Source organism: Melampsora larici-populina (assembly GCF_000204055.1).
Source record: "Melampsora larici-populina 98AG31 unplaced genomic scaffold MELLAscaffold_48, whole genome shotgun sequence".
NCBI classification, from domain to species: domain Eukaryota; kingdom Fungi; phylum Basidiomycota; class Pucciniomycetes; order Pucciniales; family Melampsoraceae; genus Melampsora; species Melampsora laricis-populina.
In genome coordinates, this window is record NW_006768812.1 from 368,121 (window position 1) to 386,755 (window position 18,635).

General features: G+C 40.6%; 7 protein-coding genes across 7 annotated transcripts; 5 read left to right on the forward strand and 2 right to left on the reverse strand.

The window, feature by feature from the left end:
• Nucleotides 1-1,349: 1,349 nt before the first annotated feature.
• On the forward strand, nt 1,350-2,485 carry MELLADRAFT_92040 (uncharacterized protein; the record flags this gene model as incomplete). Its single annotated transcript, XM_007415060.1, has 5 exons — nt 1,350-1,383; nt 1,482-1,487; nt 1,559-1,618; nt 1,686-1,708; nt 1,784-2,485. 5 exons carry the CDS (start codon nt 1,350-1,352, stop codon nt 2,483-2,485), a joined length of 825 nt encoding a protein of 274 aa, XP_007415122.1.
• A 3,010-nt stretch (nt 2,486-5,495) lies between these two features.
• Nucleotides 5,496-8,432, reverse strand: MELLADRAFT_117765 (uncharacterized protein; the record flags this gene model as incomplete). Its single annotated transcript, XM_007415119.1, has 10 exons — nt 5,496-5,833; nt 5,939-6,014; nt 6,087-6,356; nt 6,466-7,028; nt 7,102-7,261; nt 7,342-7,508; nt 7,585-7,799; nt 7,873-7,990; nt 8,072-8,155; nt 8,370-8,432. 10 exons carry the CDS (start codon nt 8,430-8,432, stop codon nt 5,519-5,521), a joined length of 2,031 nt encoding a protein of 676 aa, XP_007415181.1.
• Nucleotides 8,433-8,692: 260 nt separating this feature from the next.
• Nucleotides 8,693-9,154, forward strand: MELLADRAFT_110881 (uncharacterized protein; the record flags this gene model as incomplete). The annotated part of the gene is made up of 1 exon (XM_007415061.1): nt 8,693-9,154. One exon carries the CDS (start codon nt 8,693-8,695, stop codon nt 9,152-9,154), a length of 462 nt encoding a protein of 153 aa, XP_007415123.1.
• A 1,452-nt stretch (nt 9,155-10,606) lies between these two features.
• MELLADRAFT_92042 (uncharacterized protein) lies at nt 10,607-12,492 on the forward strand (the record flags this gene model as incomplete). Its single annotated transcript, XM_007415062.1, has 4 exons — nt 10,607-10,727; nt 10,796-11,452; nt 11,512-11,844; nt 11,948-12,492. 4 exons carry the CDS (start codon nt 10,607-10,609, stop codon nt 12,490-12,492), a joined length of 1,656 nt encoding a protein of 551 aa, XP_007415124.1.
• Nucleotides 12,493-13,967: 1,475 nt separating this feature from the next.
• Nucleotides 13,968-15,624, forward strand: MELLADRAFT_66970 (uncharacterized protein; the record flags this gene model as incomplete). The annotated part of the gene is made up of 4 exons (XM_007415063.1): nt 13,968-14,262; nt 14,323-14,355; nt 14,585-14,629; nt 14,678-15,624. The coding sequence occupies 4 exons, from the start codon at nt 13,968-13,970 to the stop codon at nt 15,622-15,624; spliced, it is 1,320 nt and encodes a 439-aa protein (XP_007415125.1).
• Nucleotides 15,625-15,855: 231 nt separating this feature from the next.
• On the reverse strand, nt 15,856-16,655 carry MELLADRAFT_110884 (uncharacterized protein; the record flags this gene model as incomplete). Its single annotated transcript, XM_007415118.1, has 3 exons — nt 15,856-15,993; nt 16,244-16,477; nt 16,554-16,655. The coding sequence occupies 3 exons, from the start codon at nt 16,653-16,655 to the stop codon at nt 15,856-15,858; spliced, it is 474 nt and encodes a 157-aa protein (XP_007415180.1).
• A 763-nt stretch (nt 16,656-17,418) lies between these two features.
• On the forward strand, nt 17,419-18,458 carry MELLADRAFT_66971 (uncharacterized protein; the record flags this gene model as incomplete). Its single annotated transcript, XM_007415064.1, has 2 exons — nt 17,419-17,434; nt 17,533-18,458. The coding sequence occupies 2 exons, from the start codon at nt 17,419-17,421 to the stop codon at nt 18,456-18,458; spliced, it is 942 nt and encodes a 313-aa protein (XP_007415126.1).
• Nucleotides 18,459-18,635: the final 177 nt, after the last annotated feature.

Consider the following 18,635-nt stretch of genomic DNA (forward strand, 5'->3'; position numbering starts at 1 on the left):
CGTGTTCAAATTGGATCGGTTGTTAAGTTTTGTTTAATGGTCTGATTCCAGTCAATCATTCCATTTTGCCGGTTTCTTTTCATCGGTTGTTCAAATTTGACTTTGATTCAATGTGACTATGTTTCTTTCTGTGAGATGGAATGAATTGGGAGATTGAAGAGCGAGATAAAAGTTTATAAGATGGCCTAAGAGGTTTTTGTGGCAAAACGGAAGCGAAGTGATTGCGAGATTGTAAGTCTGGTTGGGATTTTCAACCAAACATGATTTTCTCAAATGTACCCAAAACGGAGTTTCTTTGAAAAAAACTCGCTTTGAACAATAAACTCATTTGCCCCGGGGCAATGTACCTGGGGTCAAACGGAGTTTACATTCTGTAATCGCAACCAAACGTACCCTTACGTGTTGCTTGCTAAATAAAAACCATCTTACTTTTTTGTTTTTGGAACTGAAACCTACCGCATCCACCATAAACCTTTGATCGTCAAAGTTAAATTACGGTACTCAAAGCAACTATGTACGCGTACATAGTTGCCGTACATAGTTTTTTTTTGGCGGGCGAAATACTTCGAATATACTTCTTTTGTTTTTTTCCCCGCCAAAAAAAACTATGTACGCAAACTATGTACGCGTACATATGTAGCTTTGAGTACCGCAAATGAAAGTCTATTCAGTCAAGATAAAACCGTTACAAAGTCATAGTCAAAATAGACTCAGCTCAGGTTCTAGATGTTCTCCGGGAAGCATCAAGCATGAAGCACCTGCCACGATTAAGAGCTGCGGCATCGGTCAGAGCAAAAACAGATGACACGCTTCCGGAATCATCTGCGCTCATGATAAGCATCCTTCAATCGTTTCTTCAGGTGTCCTTCCCACGCCACATAACATACACATGGAAACAAGTGGGATTGCTTTCGTTTCTCTTTATAAATACTCATCAACTTGAGCCGGATTCTGATCATCGGCTTCGTCTCCTCTATTTTCGAATTCTTTTCATTATTGCTATCTGAATAATCATTCGCTCTCTAATTACAATCACCTGAGCTATCGAAAAATCATCTTGCAGTATATATAGATATACAAATAATACGCTGATTATACAAGTGTGGATTTCACGTGAGCTACGAGCCTCTAGACGCTATCATTTATCTTCCGAAATTACCCAGCCCTTCATTACCCTTTTTAATGAACATTTCGACAAATTCTTTTAGTTAGTTGAAGTAAAGTCTTTCAAGCGGTACTCGATTGCAGGAAAATCTTGTTTGATAGACTTTATCTAGTTACACAAGAAAAAAGAACTAGCTCTCAACAAAATGTTTCTTAAAGCGTTGTGGGTTTCAGCTCTAGTTTTGATGCCACAGGTTGCAATTGCTGAGCTTTCAAATGGTAAGAAAACTTTACTTGGGCATCATAATGTTTTGTGCAGTATTCATAGCTGAGGTCACTCACTTTTCAAATGTGAATTTCTGTAGGGATCTACCAAGTAGATGGTACGAAGAATTGCATTATCTAGTCCACTACAAATATTTCATTGATCCTCATCTTCCACGTTTTTCAATAGGCATCGGGCGCGAAGAATCTAAACTAGTCATAAATGCAGGAAAATCCAGTTTTACAAGATGTAAGCTATTTGAAATGTCCAATCGGATATAGCAGAGAAGCTATACTCTACTTTTTTCATCAGTCAGATCCCTTTTGTGAATGGAAGGAAGTGAGCATCAATGACTGAACTATACCTTTTTTTCCTTTCTCGGGATCTTCCGATCATCATACAGCCTTGTCCAAGATTTTCAAGGGTAAATCGAATGCGGAGAGCTCATATCGTGGTTCATCATCACGCACATACGAGCGCAGCTCAAGCAGTTCATCACTACACGACTTAGACGAGGATAGTGAGAGTGATGACTCATCTGAAGGCGTGAGTATTGAGAAGGTGGAGAAAGGATTTCAAGGATCGGGTGATTACTCTGATTACCGGAAGGCAGAGCAACATCTCCTGGCACTGGTAGAATCGAGAGACTATGTAATCGGTTATGCCAACCAAGTCCAAGGTGCTTACTACCCTAAGGGTCTCAATTATTTCTCTATCTCAGACGAAATACCGGGTGACGGAAACTGCCAGTTTAGAGCAGTAGCTTTACTATTTTGGCAGGATCAAAATGATCACAGGTCCCTCAGAAGAACGGTCGTGGAGTACATGAGGGCCAATCCAGAGTCCTTCCGTCCCTATATTACTGAAGGGTGGGAAACATACTTGAGAGAAATGGCCGAAGATGGGACGTGGGGAGACCATTACACCTTGACCGCCATGGCTGCTCTATACCAGCGCAGATTTGTCGTCGTTAGTGAGAGGAGCAGTGGTGTATCTGTCACGCACGTATACCGGGAAGAAGATGAAGATTCCTCCAAATCAGGAACATATTTCCTCTCCCTGAGGGGGGACCATTATGAGGTTTTTGTTCCAGGGTACGACGGGAATTCAGACTGATTTCTGCTAGATTCACTGCACCAATAGGGGGTCTCAAGTCAGAAAAATTTTGTGAAACTTTTTAAAAAACAGACAAGTTTTTTAAATTTTACGTTTATTTTTCTGCAAATATGTGGTCAACAGCATTGGTACACCTAAAAAGGTGTCCCAATTTTTTTAAATTTACAGTAATTATGTGGAATACAAAGTAGAATCCGGGCACGTGCCCGGCCTTGTGCCCGGAATTTTTTTGGCTGTGTTTTTTGAATTTCTGGCCAAAAATCCGGGCCCACAATTCAAATTTACTGCCAGAAAAAATCTGGGCACAAGGCCGGGCATGTTCCCGGATTCTACTTTGTATCCCATAATTGGACAACTTGTTGGACCATAAAACACCGTAAATTTCTTGACTTGAAACCCCCTACTACACAATTTTTTATGCAGTTGGAAAAACTGAATTAGCCATTAGGGGGGTTCAAGTTATTAGGTGTCCTGAATAAAAAATTGACACAATTTTACAACAATGGGCAAGTTGTTGTGGCATATAATGATGTAAAAAAAGCCAACTTGAAACCCCCTAATAAGGAGCTCAGGTTAAGCAATTTTGCTGCTTTGACCAAATCAGGATTACATCAAGATCATCCCAAATTTTTATGAGAAGCAAATTTACATAAAATTACAGCAATCAGAATATTGAAATGATCACATATTTAAGGAAACTTGGTTAGTCAATCAATGTTTGTGGAGAACCTAAGAATGAAGAGTTATATACAACTAGGAAATCACTTGGGAAAGAAAAACAAATGATGGATTGAGGACTCCCCAAGAAGAATCCTTCAAGGCTGTTGACCACTTTCACCATCTCCTTTTACCAAACAGTCATGATGTAACATGAACTGTCACATGGTCAACATCATAACACCCCCCAATGCTAATAACATATTAGATTCAAAAAGATTTAAAGATAATCTGGGTTTGAGTATTAAAATTTTGAAAACCCTTTTGTAAACATATCAGCTAACATCTCAGATGATGAATCATGTAACAACTGAACAACATTTTCTTCAACACATTGACATACAAAGTGGAACCCAGTGTGGATGTGTTTTCTTCAAGAATGACACAAATCACTAATTGCCATATACTCAGATTCTACACTTGATGATGAAACTACTGGTTGCTTCCTGAATCTCCATGAAACCCAACCATCTCCCAACATAAAAACCTATCCTGATGTTGATTTTATTTCATTATATCTTCAGTCCAATCTGCATTAGAATACACACTTGGCTCTAAAACACTAGCACCTAGATTCAGTTTCAAATTCTTTGTCCTACATAAAAACTCAAAACATGCATCACCAAATTCCAATGAGTTTCTGAAGGTTTCTTCAAGAACTGAGACAAAAAATGATATGTCTGGTTGATTGCACTAGGCAACTCACAGCAGGGTATCAACTAAGCTTGAGTAAGTATTTTTGGTGGTTAAATCCTGTTCAGTGGGAGGAACAAGAGTTTTTTGAATTTTTGTTGTTTGGTGAATTATAAAACTTGCTTTGTGACTTTGTGAATAGTTTTTGTGAATTCAAGATGTAATGAGTTTAATTTACTGTGACTTTACAAATTTTAACTCCAGAGATACTCAGACAAAGAAAATGTGATACAGGCTCATCAGACAAACATCAACATGCTTTTTAACGAGTTTTCAAAAGTCAGATATGTCAGAATCTTCTCTGGTATGTAATCCACATCACTTCCAACACCAATGCCTTGGATTGGAAAATCCAAGTTCTCCGTGAATGGCAATAGTGTTGGATGTGGCTTCCAAGTAATTGATCTGAGGCAATCTTTGGGACCAAAGAAAGCCTCAAATCAATTCTTCAGACACACAGTCCAAGGGAATCTATATCCAAGGATACCTTGGATTTTGCAATCCACGGTAACTTTTCCAACAGTGCATGCATGACTAGTAGACATTTAATTCTACCATTTCCATTATTTTTCTAGAAACTTACATGGCTAAATGCCATCTCACAAGTAACCCATATGTAAAGGGAGGATCCCCAGTTGCGTCTAGATGGTATCAGGGCCCGTACTGCTTATCCCCAGCTAGCTACAACACAGTCATACCTCTTTTAAGAAGACTTGTTCCAAGATTCTGGACAGGAACAACTGAAATTGAGATCTGACAATACATACTCACTCAATACAAGTGGCAAGGAAAACTAAACAAAATGCAAGATAACACTAAAATCTTTGTTAATCAAGTTACACAGTGATCAACAACAGGAGAATTCTTGTGAATTGGTGTGGATGACATACATTTTGATCACTGTCAATATACACTTGGAGTCTAGATTCTAAGGCTTCCTATGCATCAACAAGGGCCAAAACTTGAATTGTAAGGTGTCTGGTGGTGTTCTTTGCCTCAGGGCGGTCAACCAATGACTCCTTGAATGCAGACTCCAGGGAAACTATGAGGGGAGGGCTAAAATAAGGTGCACACCCAGGTTTAATTCAGTTCTCTAGATATGCCATGCCTCTACAGATTTTGCTGGAGAGGCTTAATTAAAGACCTGCAAAGCCCCAGAGCATATGCTTGAAGTCAAAATGGCACAATTGCCACATCAAGGTAAACATGGCCAATCAATGTTATAACAACTAACGGGAGCCTAAGCTGATTCCTTATAACAGTTTTGGAGGGATAATGACTCTCCTCCCACATTTCACTTGTATCTACTTACATCCCCTCTTTCTTCAAAGGTCTGTCAGGTTGAGGACCAGTGAAGCAGATTAGCAAGATATTGGAAGCATCAGTGATGTTCAGAACCCAATTCATCACATCATCACTTTTCTCAAATCCACTTAATCTTCCACTATCATTTCAAGCTACACAATTTTACTACAAAATCAACACTTCTCTATTCAAAACAAATCAAACTCCCCACTTGAGTATCTAAATCCCCACATCGTGAACCACCCACTCTCAAAACCCTTTTCCCATCATGATAATTCACAATATAACTGTCTAAAATACTTTTTTTTTAAACTGAAATCACCAAACCATCCTAGCCACATGTTCAGCTTTCCTTTTCTCAATTCCCACAAATCCCATAAACCCTAACCCACCAACTCCTCTCAAAAAGCGTGCCTCGGTTTTTCTTCTCTTTTGAACCCCTTTTCCTTTTCCTTTTCCTTTACTTTTGCCAGAAGGATTAGTAGGTCCATCACCAAATGCCCCAATCCAATCTGCTAAATTGATTCTTCTACCTCCTGATTCTTTATATAATTCATATAATCTACCAATCTCTAGATCTGGATGATTTTCTAAATCTTTTATCAAACTTTCACCATATGAAGGATGAAAGACCTGATAAGAAATAAAGCAATTGATTAGCTTGAAATTATTTATGCACATTCTTTTATCTGTCATTAAGTTTATAAGCATCCATGTTGAGGTTAAGAGTCAACCAACCTCTTTCAATAACCGCTCATCATCAAACGTCCAAGCCTCTCTCATAATTACACGAGCAGTGGATCCAAAGCTAGATCTATTCCAAGAACACAAAAATTATCAGTCACTTGCACCTCAGATGAAAGTATACGATCGCAAGAAGCTCAACTTGAAGAAGCTTGAAAGAGATTCCGAAATCTCTCCTAAAAGTCGTGAAAAGCTTCGATCAGCTTCAACAAGTGAGGTGATCCCCATATGAGGTTCATGTGTATTCACAAGATGTGCACGAGCTTCACCACGGATGCCATGATTGACAACATCAGCCAAAGAGGATAAAAGATTAAGAAGTGAAAGGTATGGTTCTGTCTCTTCATTCGAGCCTTCGAGATGGGCCAAGAGACTAGGGATAAGTTTTGAGACTGAATCGTCATTACTATGCCTAATTGAAGTTCAATGATCATGATCGCATCACATCGATTCGTTCATGAGCTGAGATACTGAAGGCACAAGAAGCAGCACAGGCTAGGAAATCGAAAGTGAGACATTACCTGAGAAGTCTACATAATTCGGCACTATAATCGCGTAATTGAGCTTGGTAAAGATGATAAAGTAACCACTCAGTGGTACGTTCCTTTTCAGGCCAATGAGCAGCAAGCGTTCGAAGGAGTTCAAAAGCACGAGCACTAGCCAAAATTCGACTAGACCGTTCACGATAAGAAGTGACCAGAGCTGAGAGCATCGACTCCGGGCTTGGATCTATAACCGAGCTTGGGTCTGTTTCTGACATGGTGAGTGAAGTGGATTTTCCCAATGAAAGGTCATGCTGAATGTTTTGAAGCTTTGTTTGCCATGATGAAGTCAAACTAAGTTGACGACCAATGAAACTTAAATCGCCATCAATCAGATCCGAGTATTCTTCTGCTTCCAAGATTCGTGATTGAGCAGCATCAAAAAAAGCTACCAATGGATTTGTATGAAAGTAAGAAAGATGAATAAATTGAAGTTTTGAGATCACATTATCGATTGAGTTATTGAGTTGTTCATGTGCAAGGAAAAGACTTCGAATCACCCCGGGTGAAAGATCAAACTCCATCTCCGGATTGAAAATCAGCTAAAGAAAACAAAATGCGTATATGTCAGAACAAAAAGTGTGATGATGGGGGAAAGCTTTGAGAGGCTTGTACATTTTGAATTAGTAAATTGATCCCTTGGTCTCCCATATGAACCGCAAAGGGGGTGACTTGTAATCGAACGATCAATGTACGATGAAGTAACGAGTGCAATGCATCTACTGAAGTGGTGAGAGACAAGACCATCATCACTGGTATTGTTCCTAACAAACCGCTTTCAAGTAACCCCGAAAATCCGATCAGCTCAACCCCGAATGATTTTAAGAATGGTTTTAAGAAAGAGTAGGTATTTACCTAAGCACAAGGACAAGTTCTTCAAATACAGCCGAGTTAAAGGCTTCGAAGTCCTCGACGATAAAGACAATCTTTGGCTTGGAACCTGTCAATGCGCATATAGCTGCATAGAGACTACGTATGCAATCGACATCGTCACGTGACAGGCAAGGCTGAGTGCGGAGTGCCTTCAAAGTGTACGAGAAGGCAATCAGTGATTCTGAGACGAGCTGAAGTACGTGTATATGAAGAAGTACCACATACCCTTGTTTGTATTTCAAGCGCGGCAATAGCAGATAAGCGTTTCAAGCTGGATTCGAGGCTGGCAACAATAGTCTTGATCGTTGACCCAAAGGTCAAACAGGCTCGACTGGCGAGTTGGACTGGAATTGATTCAGGTATACATTGAGAGCTTTCTGAGGTTACAGTCAATTCTCCAATCTTTATACCCACGGCTTCATTCAAGATTCGAGATGATCCTTTTGACGCGTATAATAAAGATATAAGAAATTTTGAACTTGTTGTTGTTTGGGTGAAGATGATAATACGAACCAACAAGAAGCGCAGTTGGGATGGGTTTGCCGATCAGTGATGGAGGGTGATGGACCGTGGTACGAACAAAGGTGACCAAATCATCGAGTAAATCGCGCTGTAGTTCCAAGACAACAGCCTTTTTAAATGAAAGCAAGAGACGTGAATTGAGTATTGCAGTCTATGAACCCAATTTTTATAATAAAAAAGAGCAACTGACAGAGATTTTTTGATAGGTCGCGTCCCAACTTTTGGTGTATAAACGATCGCGTGTTTTAGATATCGAAGGAACCCCTGCGGAATGCTGAGAACCCGAAGCAGAGCCTATGCAGGTCAAAACAAAATCGAATAGGCATTGTCAAGAACCACGATAGCCAGACACAGAATCGATCGGGAATCAAGCACACAAACGGTTGATTTGGAATGAGATTGTTTAGGTCGTAAACGAAAGGTAGTCTGGAGGAAGCAGACAAGTCAGTGAACGGTTTTGAGCAACTGATGAAAGGTATTGAACGGACCTTTGTAGTAGAAATCAGTCTTAGGTCGGGCGGTAAAGAGACTGAAGTTTGATCGATGGACATTTCTTCGATCGAGATTCGAGGATGTCGAAGTTGGTTATGTCCTGAGTTTTACTAGGTTGGTCCTTTATCTCGACTGCTACTAGGGTTTGGTGAATTTGAAAGCAGCGAGGGATCGACTCAAGGCTGAGCAGCTGATGAGGCACTCGATAGATAGCGTATTGGACACTTCAACCTCATCCCCTTCCCATTCAAAGCTCAGCTATCTGAAACAAACTGTAGTTCATCTATCATTCGATATCAACACAGCTCAGCACTCCATCATGTCTCTTTCTGCTCAAAGTCACGTACCACCATCTCCATCGAGTGCCAACAATGCATTAGTCAAATCATCATTCGCCACATACGTACTATCACTCTTGGCCTATTTACTTTACTTACTTTGGTCAATTCTACCAACTGAATTCATCGAGAATCACCTTCACATTCATTGGTATCCATCTCAAGAATGGGCTACTCTCATTCCAGCTTGGCTCACTGTCACCTCTTGGATAATCTTTCTCACTTATCTTGGTCGTAATATCATGGTGACTCCACCTGTCGATGGTCCTGAAGGCCTTAGATCTCTTACAGACGATTCAGCTATCGTTCTTGATCATTTTAAAATACCTTCTGTTCCTTTACATCTTCCTCATGATCAAAATTATGATCCACCAGTTCCAATCCTTCGAGAAGTGCCATGTCAGGTCGTCAACGAATTCTACTTTAGAAAACTGGCTCACTGAAGCTGTTATCCGATCTAGATTCTAAAAGCATGTAGTTTACCCATGTCATCCATGATACCTATCTTCAACAGTCAAACTATCTCAAACTACTCATGGATCATGCATTGCGGTCGTCAGATGAACGAATTCATATCTGACTTCTGCTGATAGGAAAAATTGAAACCGAAACCCTACATCAGCGTTCACAAAACTCTGCACGTCAGAAATAAATTAAAATCAACTCATATAAAAAAACTTGGTACAAGATTCAAAAATCAAGGAAACGAATTGGAGCTTCAGATACGAACGACTTCCATGGACCACGACTCCTTGATTTACTATCTAGACACTTTTTTGTATGTATGTGTTAAATAGGCTCTCATGACTTTCTCTGCAAATCTTCAATTTTGCTATAATTATCAAGAAATTGTGCGACAACGGAAGAGCCGAAAATCGATGAAACATTTCTTGAGTCATTTCCCGTGCTCAAAGTAATTCACAATATAACTCATTTCTTCAGATGTTGTACCGACGATCACGTTGGACGTTGAAACACGTTGGATCGCGATCCTTATTTCGTGGTCCTTTTTAAACACACCTCTCATATCTCATACATCAAAATCGGAGACAGTCCATTTACTCTACCTTTTGTTTAGCTTTCGTTTTTTTTGCTTTTCTTCAAATCGTCATTTGCTTCCTTGGATCTTTGAAAATCAAGACTTTCAGCATATTGCATATATATCCTAAATTATCACAATTTACTAAAATTCGAAGTGAGTGTGGTGCACGCGAGAGACTAGAGGCAACATCTTCTGGTATTCATTCTTGCACATCAAGCATTCCTTATACTTTAGCATACAAACTTCGAAACACTCTTTCTTCTTGGAGAAGTAAAGAATCCCTATCTATCTTGGTTTCAGTGAATACTTGGGTGGTAAAAGTTATTTATTTTCACCAGAAAAGGAAACCAGGTGGCAACATAATGCTGCTAATGGCGTTATGGGTTTCAACTATGGTTTTGATGCCAAAGTTTACGATGGCTGGGCTATTAAGTCGTAAGAAAATTCTAGCTATATTCACATTGGACTGAGTCATGTAGTCTGCATGGCATTGGATGATAGCTGAGGAATTTTTTCTTGCGTATATGGGTTCATGTTTGTAGATATGGGACAATTCAATGGTGCGAGATCTTGCGTTATATATTGTACTACAAACAACTTCTCTTTAATCATTCTTGTTTTCCACATTGCTGAACAGAAATCGGCCGCGGAGGAAGCAACGTGATCAAAAATGAAGCAAAAACCCCTGCTTTACAAGGTAAGCTATTTAAACAGTGGGATCAGATGAAGGCAGAGACGTTATACTCTATTTTTTTCGTTAAGTGAGATAGAGTCTGAACATCTTCCTTTGTCTTCCTCTTCTGGTCGCCGCGCAGTTACCTCCCATATTTACACGCCTAGTCCCTCCCAAAGGATGTCATTTGGAACAGCTTCGTCACACGAGCTAGATATGTCAACAGAAGGTTCAGGGTTTAAAAATGCTGATAAATTTGATGATAGCTTCCCCATCCATGATGGGCTTCCACATGATCCAGGTACGTGTAAAGTTTCTGAACTTTACCAGAAATTGATACTAAGACAATAAGTGGTTCGATGGCTCCAGAGATCCAATCACCTTCTAGTTCACACTGGCAATTCGCATCACCGGCTGACTACCAAAGAGCTAACCGGCAACTCTTAGAGCTAAGAAACGTAGATCAATCGATTTGGGAATTCACTGAAATACGAAATTGTCAAAAGATTAAACCGGACGGATTAACAGATTTCTCAATCACGAAAGCAATTAAAGGTGATGGAAATTGTCAATTTAGAGCAATTTCTTTAATCATGACAGGTAGTCAAGAAAATCATGGACTCGTTAGAGAAAGAACAGTTGAATATATGCGAATGAATTCCTACAAATTCAAACCGTTTGCAAATTATGCTGATCCTGGTGCTGGTGGATCATGGGAAGGGTATTTAGAAAATTTAAAAAAACCTACAACATATGGAGATCATCTTACATTGGAAGCCATGGCTGCCCTTTGTCGACGCAAGTTTGTGGTTCTCAATGAAAGGAGTACTCATGATGGTGTTGATATCATGACGGCCAACCCGGACAATAACTATTTAAAAAATTCTTTTCTTTATTTAAACAATGATCATTATGAACTTCTTTTGAAAGATTTACCCTCGACTAACGCACCTAATTTAGGAGGTTCGAATTCATTCCCGCCTACGAACTATCGTTCGAATCAACCTATCAGATCGACTTCCTCAAGTTCATCTGATTCATCTTATTCATCTTATTTGGTGGATCCCCTGTGAATTCTTTTCAAGACAATCGAAAATATGAAACTCATACAATGGAATTACCCAAGAGTCAGACGCAGAAATTGGAGAGTTACATAATAGGCCCAACAGGCGAACCTATCTCAGAGCGCATCAATACTCGACTGCCCTATTCACGAAGTCGAACTTTGCAGAATGGTGGAGTAACCAGTCAAGACAGAAACCCGGCTGGTTTTTATAAGAAAAATACGCCTGAAACTGGTTTTGGGAGTAGAACAAAGAAGGTTGAAACTCGACCTGTCAGTTCACCTTCAAAGGTCTTCAAAGAAACTATGGGTACGAAAAAAGTAGACTTAAGACTACGTTTCGATACTGGAGTTGGTTAGTTATCAATCTTCTTTCTTACCCCCGCGTCTTCTTTTTGAAAAGTATCCGAAAAGAACACGAAAGAAAACTGATATGGATCGTTACTTTAAACTTTCAGATGGAGTCGTCAATGGATTTTTCAAGAGTGGCATCGATATAGATACTTCAGAGGCATTGAAAATACTCGAGGAACATTATAACTTTGATTCTCGGATACCAAATGCACTTTCACAATGGAATTCGAAAAAAATTCCACAGTTGAGTAAAACCTTATATACACCACCATTTGAACAAAAAGGAACATCGCAATTTGAATCATTTTCAGCATTGATGGGACAAAAAGAAACTCCTGAAGAATTAAGGATGAGAGTTATACAAACTATGATAGATCAAAGAGAACAGTATGAGCCAAATATCGAGAGAGGTACACATGGCTCTTGGGAGCTTTATTTGGCTTATATAGCGGAGTCTGATACACCGGGTGATCATTTGACTCTGCAAGCTTTGGCAGATACGTTTGGTAGACGGATTGTGGTGGTCAATCAAGGGAGAGATCCATCAAAAGTGATGCTTCAGGAAATGGCTCCATTGAAACCTGATGAGAATGCGTACGGATCATTTTTGATGTATCAAAGTGATCAACATTATGGATTATTAATTTAATTGATAATGAAGGAAATCATAAAGATCTTGTTTCATCAAAGTGTGATTTTGTTTGCTTGTAACACTTCAGTCTCAGGTTTTTTGTTTTGAATTTAGGTAATCGGTCTCAAGACGCTCAAACTCGTGTTCGTCTTGTGCATCTTACCATGTATATCTGATCAATATAATAGGGGGTTTCAAGTTCAATTTTTTTTTGTGTAATTTTTAAAAATTCAGACAAGTTGTTCGTAAAAAAAATCTTCGTAAAACAACGTAATTTTAATTCGGGACACCTAAAAAGGTGTCCCGCTGTAAAAAATTTACGCATATTTTACAACAACGGGCAAGTTGTTGTAGCGTAAAAATACGCAAAAAAATTCAACTTGAAACCCCCTAATATCTTGCCAATATAAATATTATGGAGTACACTTCATATGACTCCATAGGTGACCAAAAAAATCCCACCTTCTGGTATCTTTCCAGAGGATATCTTAATAGTATCTATTACAATGTAGCAAAATTGTCCAACCGCCTTGCAATGCTTTTTCATCTGTTGAAACATCAACCCTTCCTTTGCATGATGATGAAGTACAGTCAATGATTGTTTATCTATAGAAATGTGGCTTGTTGGCAGGCACAGTATCAAGAGTGACAGAAACCAGCAGCACACCGCGAGGGCCCGGCCGCTGACGCGAGAAGCGCTTAGTTAAGCTTAAGCAGCACAGTGCAAGTTTCTGGCCCCAAGATTGTGGTGTGCAGCGCGTACCGCAGCGTGGTAGAATACATTGCTTTGTCTTGCACTCCCCAATTCTAGGTAGCGCAAGGGATGCAGCCACTGTCACTGTCTTCACGCAGAAAAAGCTTGTTACATATTCCAAGTGTCCGATCTATGCAAAGCGTCCATGAGGGTTAGCTTCCATGAGGGCCAGATTTTGCGCCTCGATAGTGATTTTGTAACCAGATTATGAGGATTTATATCTTTTCCGGAAGAAAGATCCCAAAAACTTCGGTAACACATGGTGTGGAAGGAAAGCGGAAGGAAAGACGCGATGCACAATCTGATAGTATCGCGATGTGAGTAAGACAAGTTTCAACTCATGTGATACGATACTGCAAAGAAGCCTCCCCCCGAAGGAGGTCCTAGCCGTCAATATCAAATAGGTGACAAGTATTAGGAAAACAAGCTCTCTTGAGCAGATGACACAATGAGAAATGATCGAATCAGTCCCTAGATGAGGGTGATATATGCACCGTAATCTTCGGCTTTTTGCAATCCCCGAAGACTCCGATGCTCGACGCCTCGTGACGCTGTGTTTTTTGTGCCTTTGCCGCCTTCGTTGGAACGACTGTCATTTCATTCGCCACTTGCAATTTTCAACTTCAGATAACGCCTGCCTTGTAGGTCCAGGTCTTCAAACAACCACCTGACGATATCCACGTACTGGACCAATCTTCAAACAATTCCAATACTCTGATATTCACAACACAAAGCAGATATGACCACAGCGCATTGCAAGCTGCGAAGGCTCTTATTTGAGTTCTTACTCTACTACTCTCTTTGCGTGTATTCCACGCCCCATCCTATGCCTATCTTCCGGATCAATGAAAGAATACCATCAAGTGTTGACTATTGGGTAATGGGAGGACAACACGTTTCCCATCCACTCGATCCAACCTCTGTGATGTGGCCTCAGTCAGCCGCAACGTACAACAAGCCGGATTTCCCCAGGATGAACCAGCGGAATACCCCTGGAATACTTCCCCTACATTATCAAGCGAGCACAGAGCAAAGTAAGCCTAAATTCTAGAGGTTCAACTGAGACGTGATAGTATGGCTGATTCTGCATTTAGTAACAGCACCTGCCCTAAAATTAAGACCAAACGGTAAGAAGAGATATTCGATTTTCTTTGAAGGAATCTGTCAAAGACTATTTGGAAGGGCTATCTGTGGCCAGGCTCATTTCAAGCAGAAGCGACACTCATTTTGACGCATCAACTCTCCAGACGATTTCTTTAGCATTACGGGCCAGCCGATAGACTTGGATTATGGATGGAGTCCGTTTCAAATCCATTCGAGTGAGATGGTCAATGAAGAACGTATGTTTCCAATCAGCCACTGATTATCTGGAGATTTCACAGACGATCCAAAGCCTTCGAGGTAAGATACTGATACATATTCATTGTTCTACGTATTCCCCGCTACTAGCTCCCGTGAAATTATATGCATCAGAGGATTTATATTCTCAGGCAAACAAAGACCTACTAAGATACAACCTCCAGGATATGGCTTTTGACTCGAGTAGAAATGCTCCAACTCTTCAAGCAATCAAGCCTCCAGGTCTCAAGGATTTCGCAGTCACCAACTTCATCAAAGGAGATGGAAATTGTCAATTTTATGCAGTCTCTATGCTTCTTCATGGTACCACAGATTTTCACGAAGAGCTAAGAGCACACGCCGTGGCACACATGGAGAGTAACAAGGAAAGATATGTACATTTCATCGATTTTGATCAGCACCACTCCAAGTCTTGGGAGGAGTATTGCACAAGAATGACACAAGATAAAGAGTATGGTGACCAACTGACTCTTCAAGCCTTAGCCAGAGTGTATCAGCGTAATTTTGTCGTTCTCAGTGACAGTGAAAGTCATGACTCAGTCTTAGTATATCCGGTACGGCATGATAGTAAGGCAAATGATATGCCATACCTTCCCCTATATCTGAACCAACTGCATTACGAGATTGTGTTGAAGGATCATGGGACATCAAACATCAAGGAACAGAATTCAAACCTTTTAACTAACTCAGAAATTGGGGATCAACCATCATCTACTGCGTTGATTCCAGCAACTCAAAATGAACTTCAAGCGAGTGAAACCGGCGGAGCAGTAGTCGCACTTGGTCGAGCTGATGATCCTTCAGATTGGGATGGCGTCCCGCTCTTAGATCACACTGAACCGCTAACAGATCATCAAAATCCAACAAATCAGATATATCCTGCTTTCTATGGGGCTCGATTGCCAGGACAAGGGACGACGACCGGCAGGAATTCTGGATCCCGTCTGAGGGATTGGTTGACAAGATTTCGTTTGAGACTTCGGTCCATTTGGAAGAGAGTGCTGTCTATATTCAGACGTCATCGGAAACAGAGATGAGCGACTCTCACAATACACCAGGGACCTTGATATCTTTATCACACTTTCATTTACACACGATATAACAAAAAACTTTTTATATGGCTTGCAAACACTTTGAGATTATTGGACTTGTGTCCTATAGTTGTAGTGATAAAGGTGGTAAATTGATTATCTTCTTTGTAACCTCAATTTTTCGAATATTACAATTACAAACACTAATCCTCAAGATCGGCTACCAGATTGAAATACTTACACGGGTTCCATCTGTTCACGTTGCAAGAAAACTTCACATTGAGCATCTATTTGAAATTGCTCACAGTGTCGATGAACAAACACCTTCGCACAATCTTGAGGGTTGACTGAGGCTGAGAATTTGGCGCCTCTCACCTAATGAACAGTTATTGTATCCCATGAGGAGCTTTATATCTTCAATCTTTAGTCAAAAGTTCAGCCTCGCAGCAGCTGACCCTCATAGCAGCTCGTGTGCATCTTACTATGTATATTTTGTGCATGTGATCTCCCCAAGAAAATCAGGAGTACATTTGATATGAGTCTATGGGTGCCAAAAGAAAACCCTCATTCTAGTATTTCTCTATACATGGGAGATCTGAATAGGATTCCTCACAATGTAACGAACTTGACAAACTACCTTGCAATCCAATTTTTCATCGGTTTGAACATATGCTCTTACTCGGCATGATGATGGAGTACAGTCAATGATTCTATTTCCATAGAGATGTGTCTTGCTAGCTCGTCTTTCCTTTGGTACAGTAGCAAGAGTGGCAAGCAGTAATGTAATACTCAGGTGATAAGTATTGACATAAACTTGGCTTGGGAAATAATCAATCCACTCCCGAGATGACTGTAATATCTACATCATTGCAATTCTCGGTTTTTTTCATTTACAATCTGCGAGCTGCCTGCGAGGCACTTCTGCTGCCACAAACCGTTCCCAACCTGTCAGACCGGGGACAAAGTGTTCTGGAAGTGATCGCTGCGTGAGGCTGTGTTTCTTGTGCCTTTGCCGCCTTCGCTGTAACGACTGTCATTTCATTTGCCACTGGTATTTTTCAAGTTCAACTCACGCCTCCTTGTAGGCTCGGGTCTTCAACCTCAACCTCAACAAACAAACAACCATCTAACAATATTCTCGTAGTGGAGCAATCTTTAAATACTTTCAATACTCTCCCCCACAACACAAAGCAGATATGATCATAGCTCATTGCAAGCCGCGAAGGCTCTTGTTTGAGTTCTTACTCTACTACTCCAGTTGCGTGTATTCCACACCCCATCCTAAACCTATCTTCCGGATCAATGAAAGATTACCATCAAGTGTTGAGTATTTGGGAATGGGAGGACAACAGTTTTCCCATCATCCCAGCCAGAGCTCCGTGATATGGCCTGAGTCAGTCGAAACGTACAACAAACCAAATTTCCTGAGGATGGACCAGCAGACTACACCCGGAATAACTCCCCTACGATATAAAACAAGCCCGTACCCAAGTAAGCCCCAAGTCTACTCGAGCTTCACCGGTGTATGACGCTTATGGCTGATTCTTACGACTGGTAGCAACACCTGTCCCCAAACTAACACCAAACGGTAAGCAACATGCAATTTACTTTGGAGGAACCCATCAAAAAGTACTTGAAAGGGATGCCTGTGGCCAGACTCGATCCTTGGCGAGCTGTTGTAAATACAAGCATTGCTGACTATGTCGCATTGCTTGTCCAGTCGATTTGTTCAGAAACGTGGACCGGCCGATAGACTTGAGCGATGGGAGGAGCGTGTTACATACCCATCCCACGAGTGAAATGGCCCATGAAGAACGTATGTTTGCAGTTAGCACCTCTTAATTATTGAATTTGCCACAAAATTCAATGACATTTTGTATTCCCTCGTATCCTTGACCCATACTACACTACCAGCTCCCGTGCAAAAGTATGCATCAGAAGATTTGTATTCTCAAGCAAACAAAGATCTACTGAGATACAAACTCCAGGACGGGCCTCTTGACTCAAGTGGAAAAGCTTTAAGCCTTCAAGCAATCAAGCCTCCAGGTCTCAAGGATTTCGCAGTCACCAACTTCATCAAAGGTGATGGGAACTGTCAATTTTATGCAGTTTCTATGCTTCTTCAAGGCAACACAGATCTTCACATAGAGCTGAGGGCACGTGCTGTGGCACATATAGAGAATAACAAGGAGGATTTTATACATTTTGTTGCTCTTGATGGAAATCACAAGTCTTGGGAAGAGTATTGCACGAACATGAAAAAAGATAAAGAGTATGGTGATGAATTGACTCTTCAAGCCTTGGCCAGAGTATATCAGCGTAATTTCCTTGTTCTAAGTGACAGTCTAAACCATAACTCAGTCTTAGTAGTTCCGGTACAAGGTAGTGAGTCGAATGATATGCCATACCTTCCCCTATATCTTAACCAGCTGCATTACGAAATTCTGTTGAAGGATAATGGGACTCCAAACTTAGAGGGAAAGAACACGGACTTTTTAACCAACTCTGAAATTCACAAGTCACCATCATCCATTGAACTTCAAATTCAAGCCACTGAAACCGGAGGAGCTGGAATTGCACCCGTCGAAGCTGATACTCTTTCAGACTCGGATCGTGTCCCGCTCATAGATCACACTCAACCAGAAACGGAACATCAACGTCCAACAGATGTGGTACCTTCACCTGTTTACGGAGGTCGTCATTCAGGGCAAGGAAACCCAAGCCGCAGGAGTTATAGATCCCGTCTGATGAATCTGCTATTAAAATTCTGGAGTAAGAGCATTCGGTCGATTTGGAAAAGGATAATGTCGATGTTCAAACGTCATCGGAAACATAGTTGAACGTGGAACCTCACAGTACACCAGACTGGCCCTTCATCTCTCTATAATGAGGACTTTCATTCAGTGTCACAAGAGGTAGAATAAACAAAAAACTTATTTACATCTTACAAACACTTTGAGATTGTTACATAATTGTGATCTAGAAAAGTCGTATGTATGATATAATGCAGTAAAGTG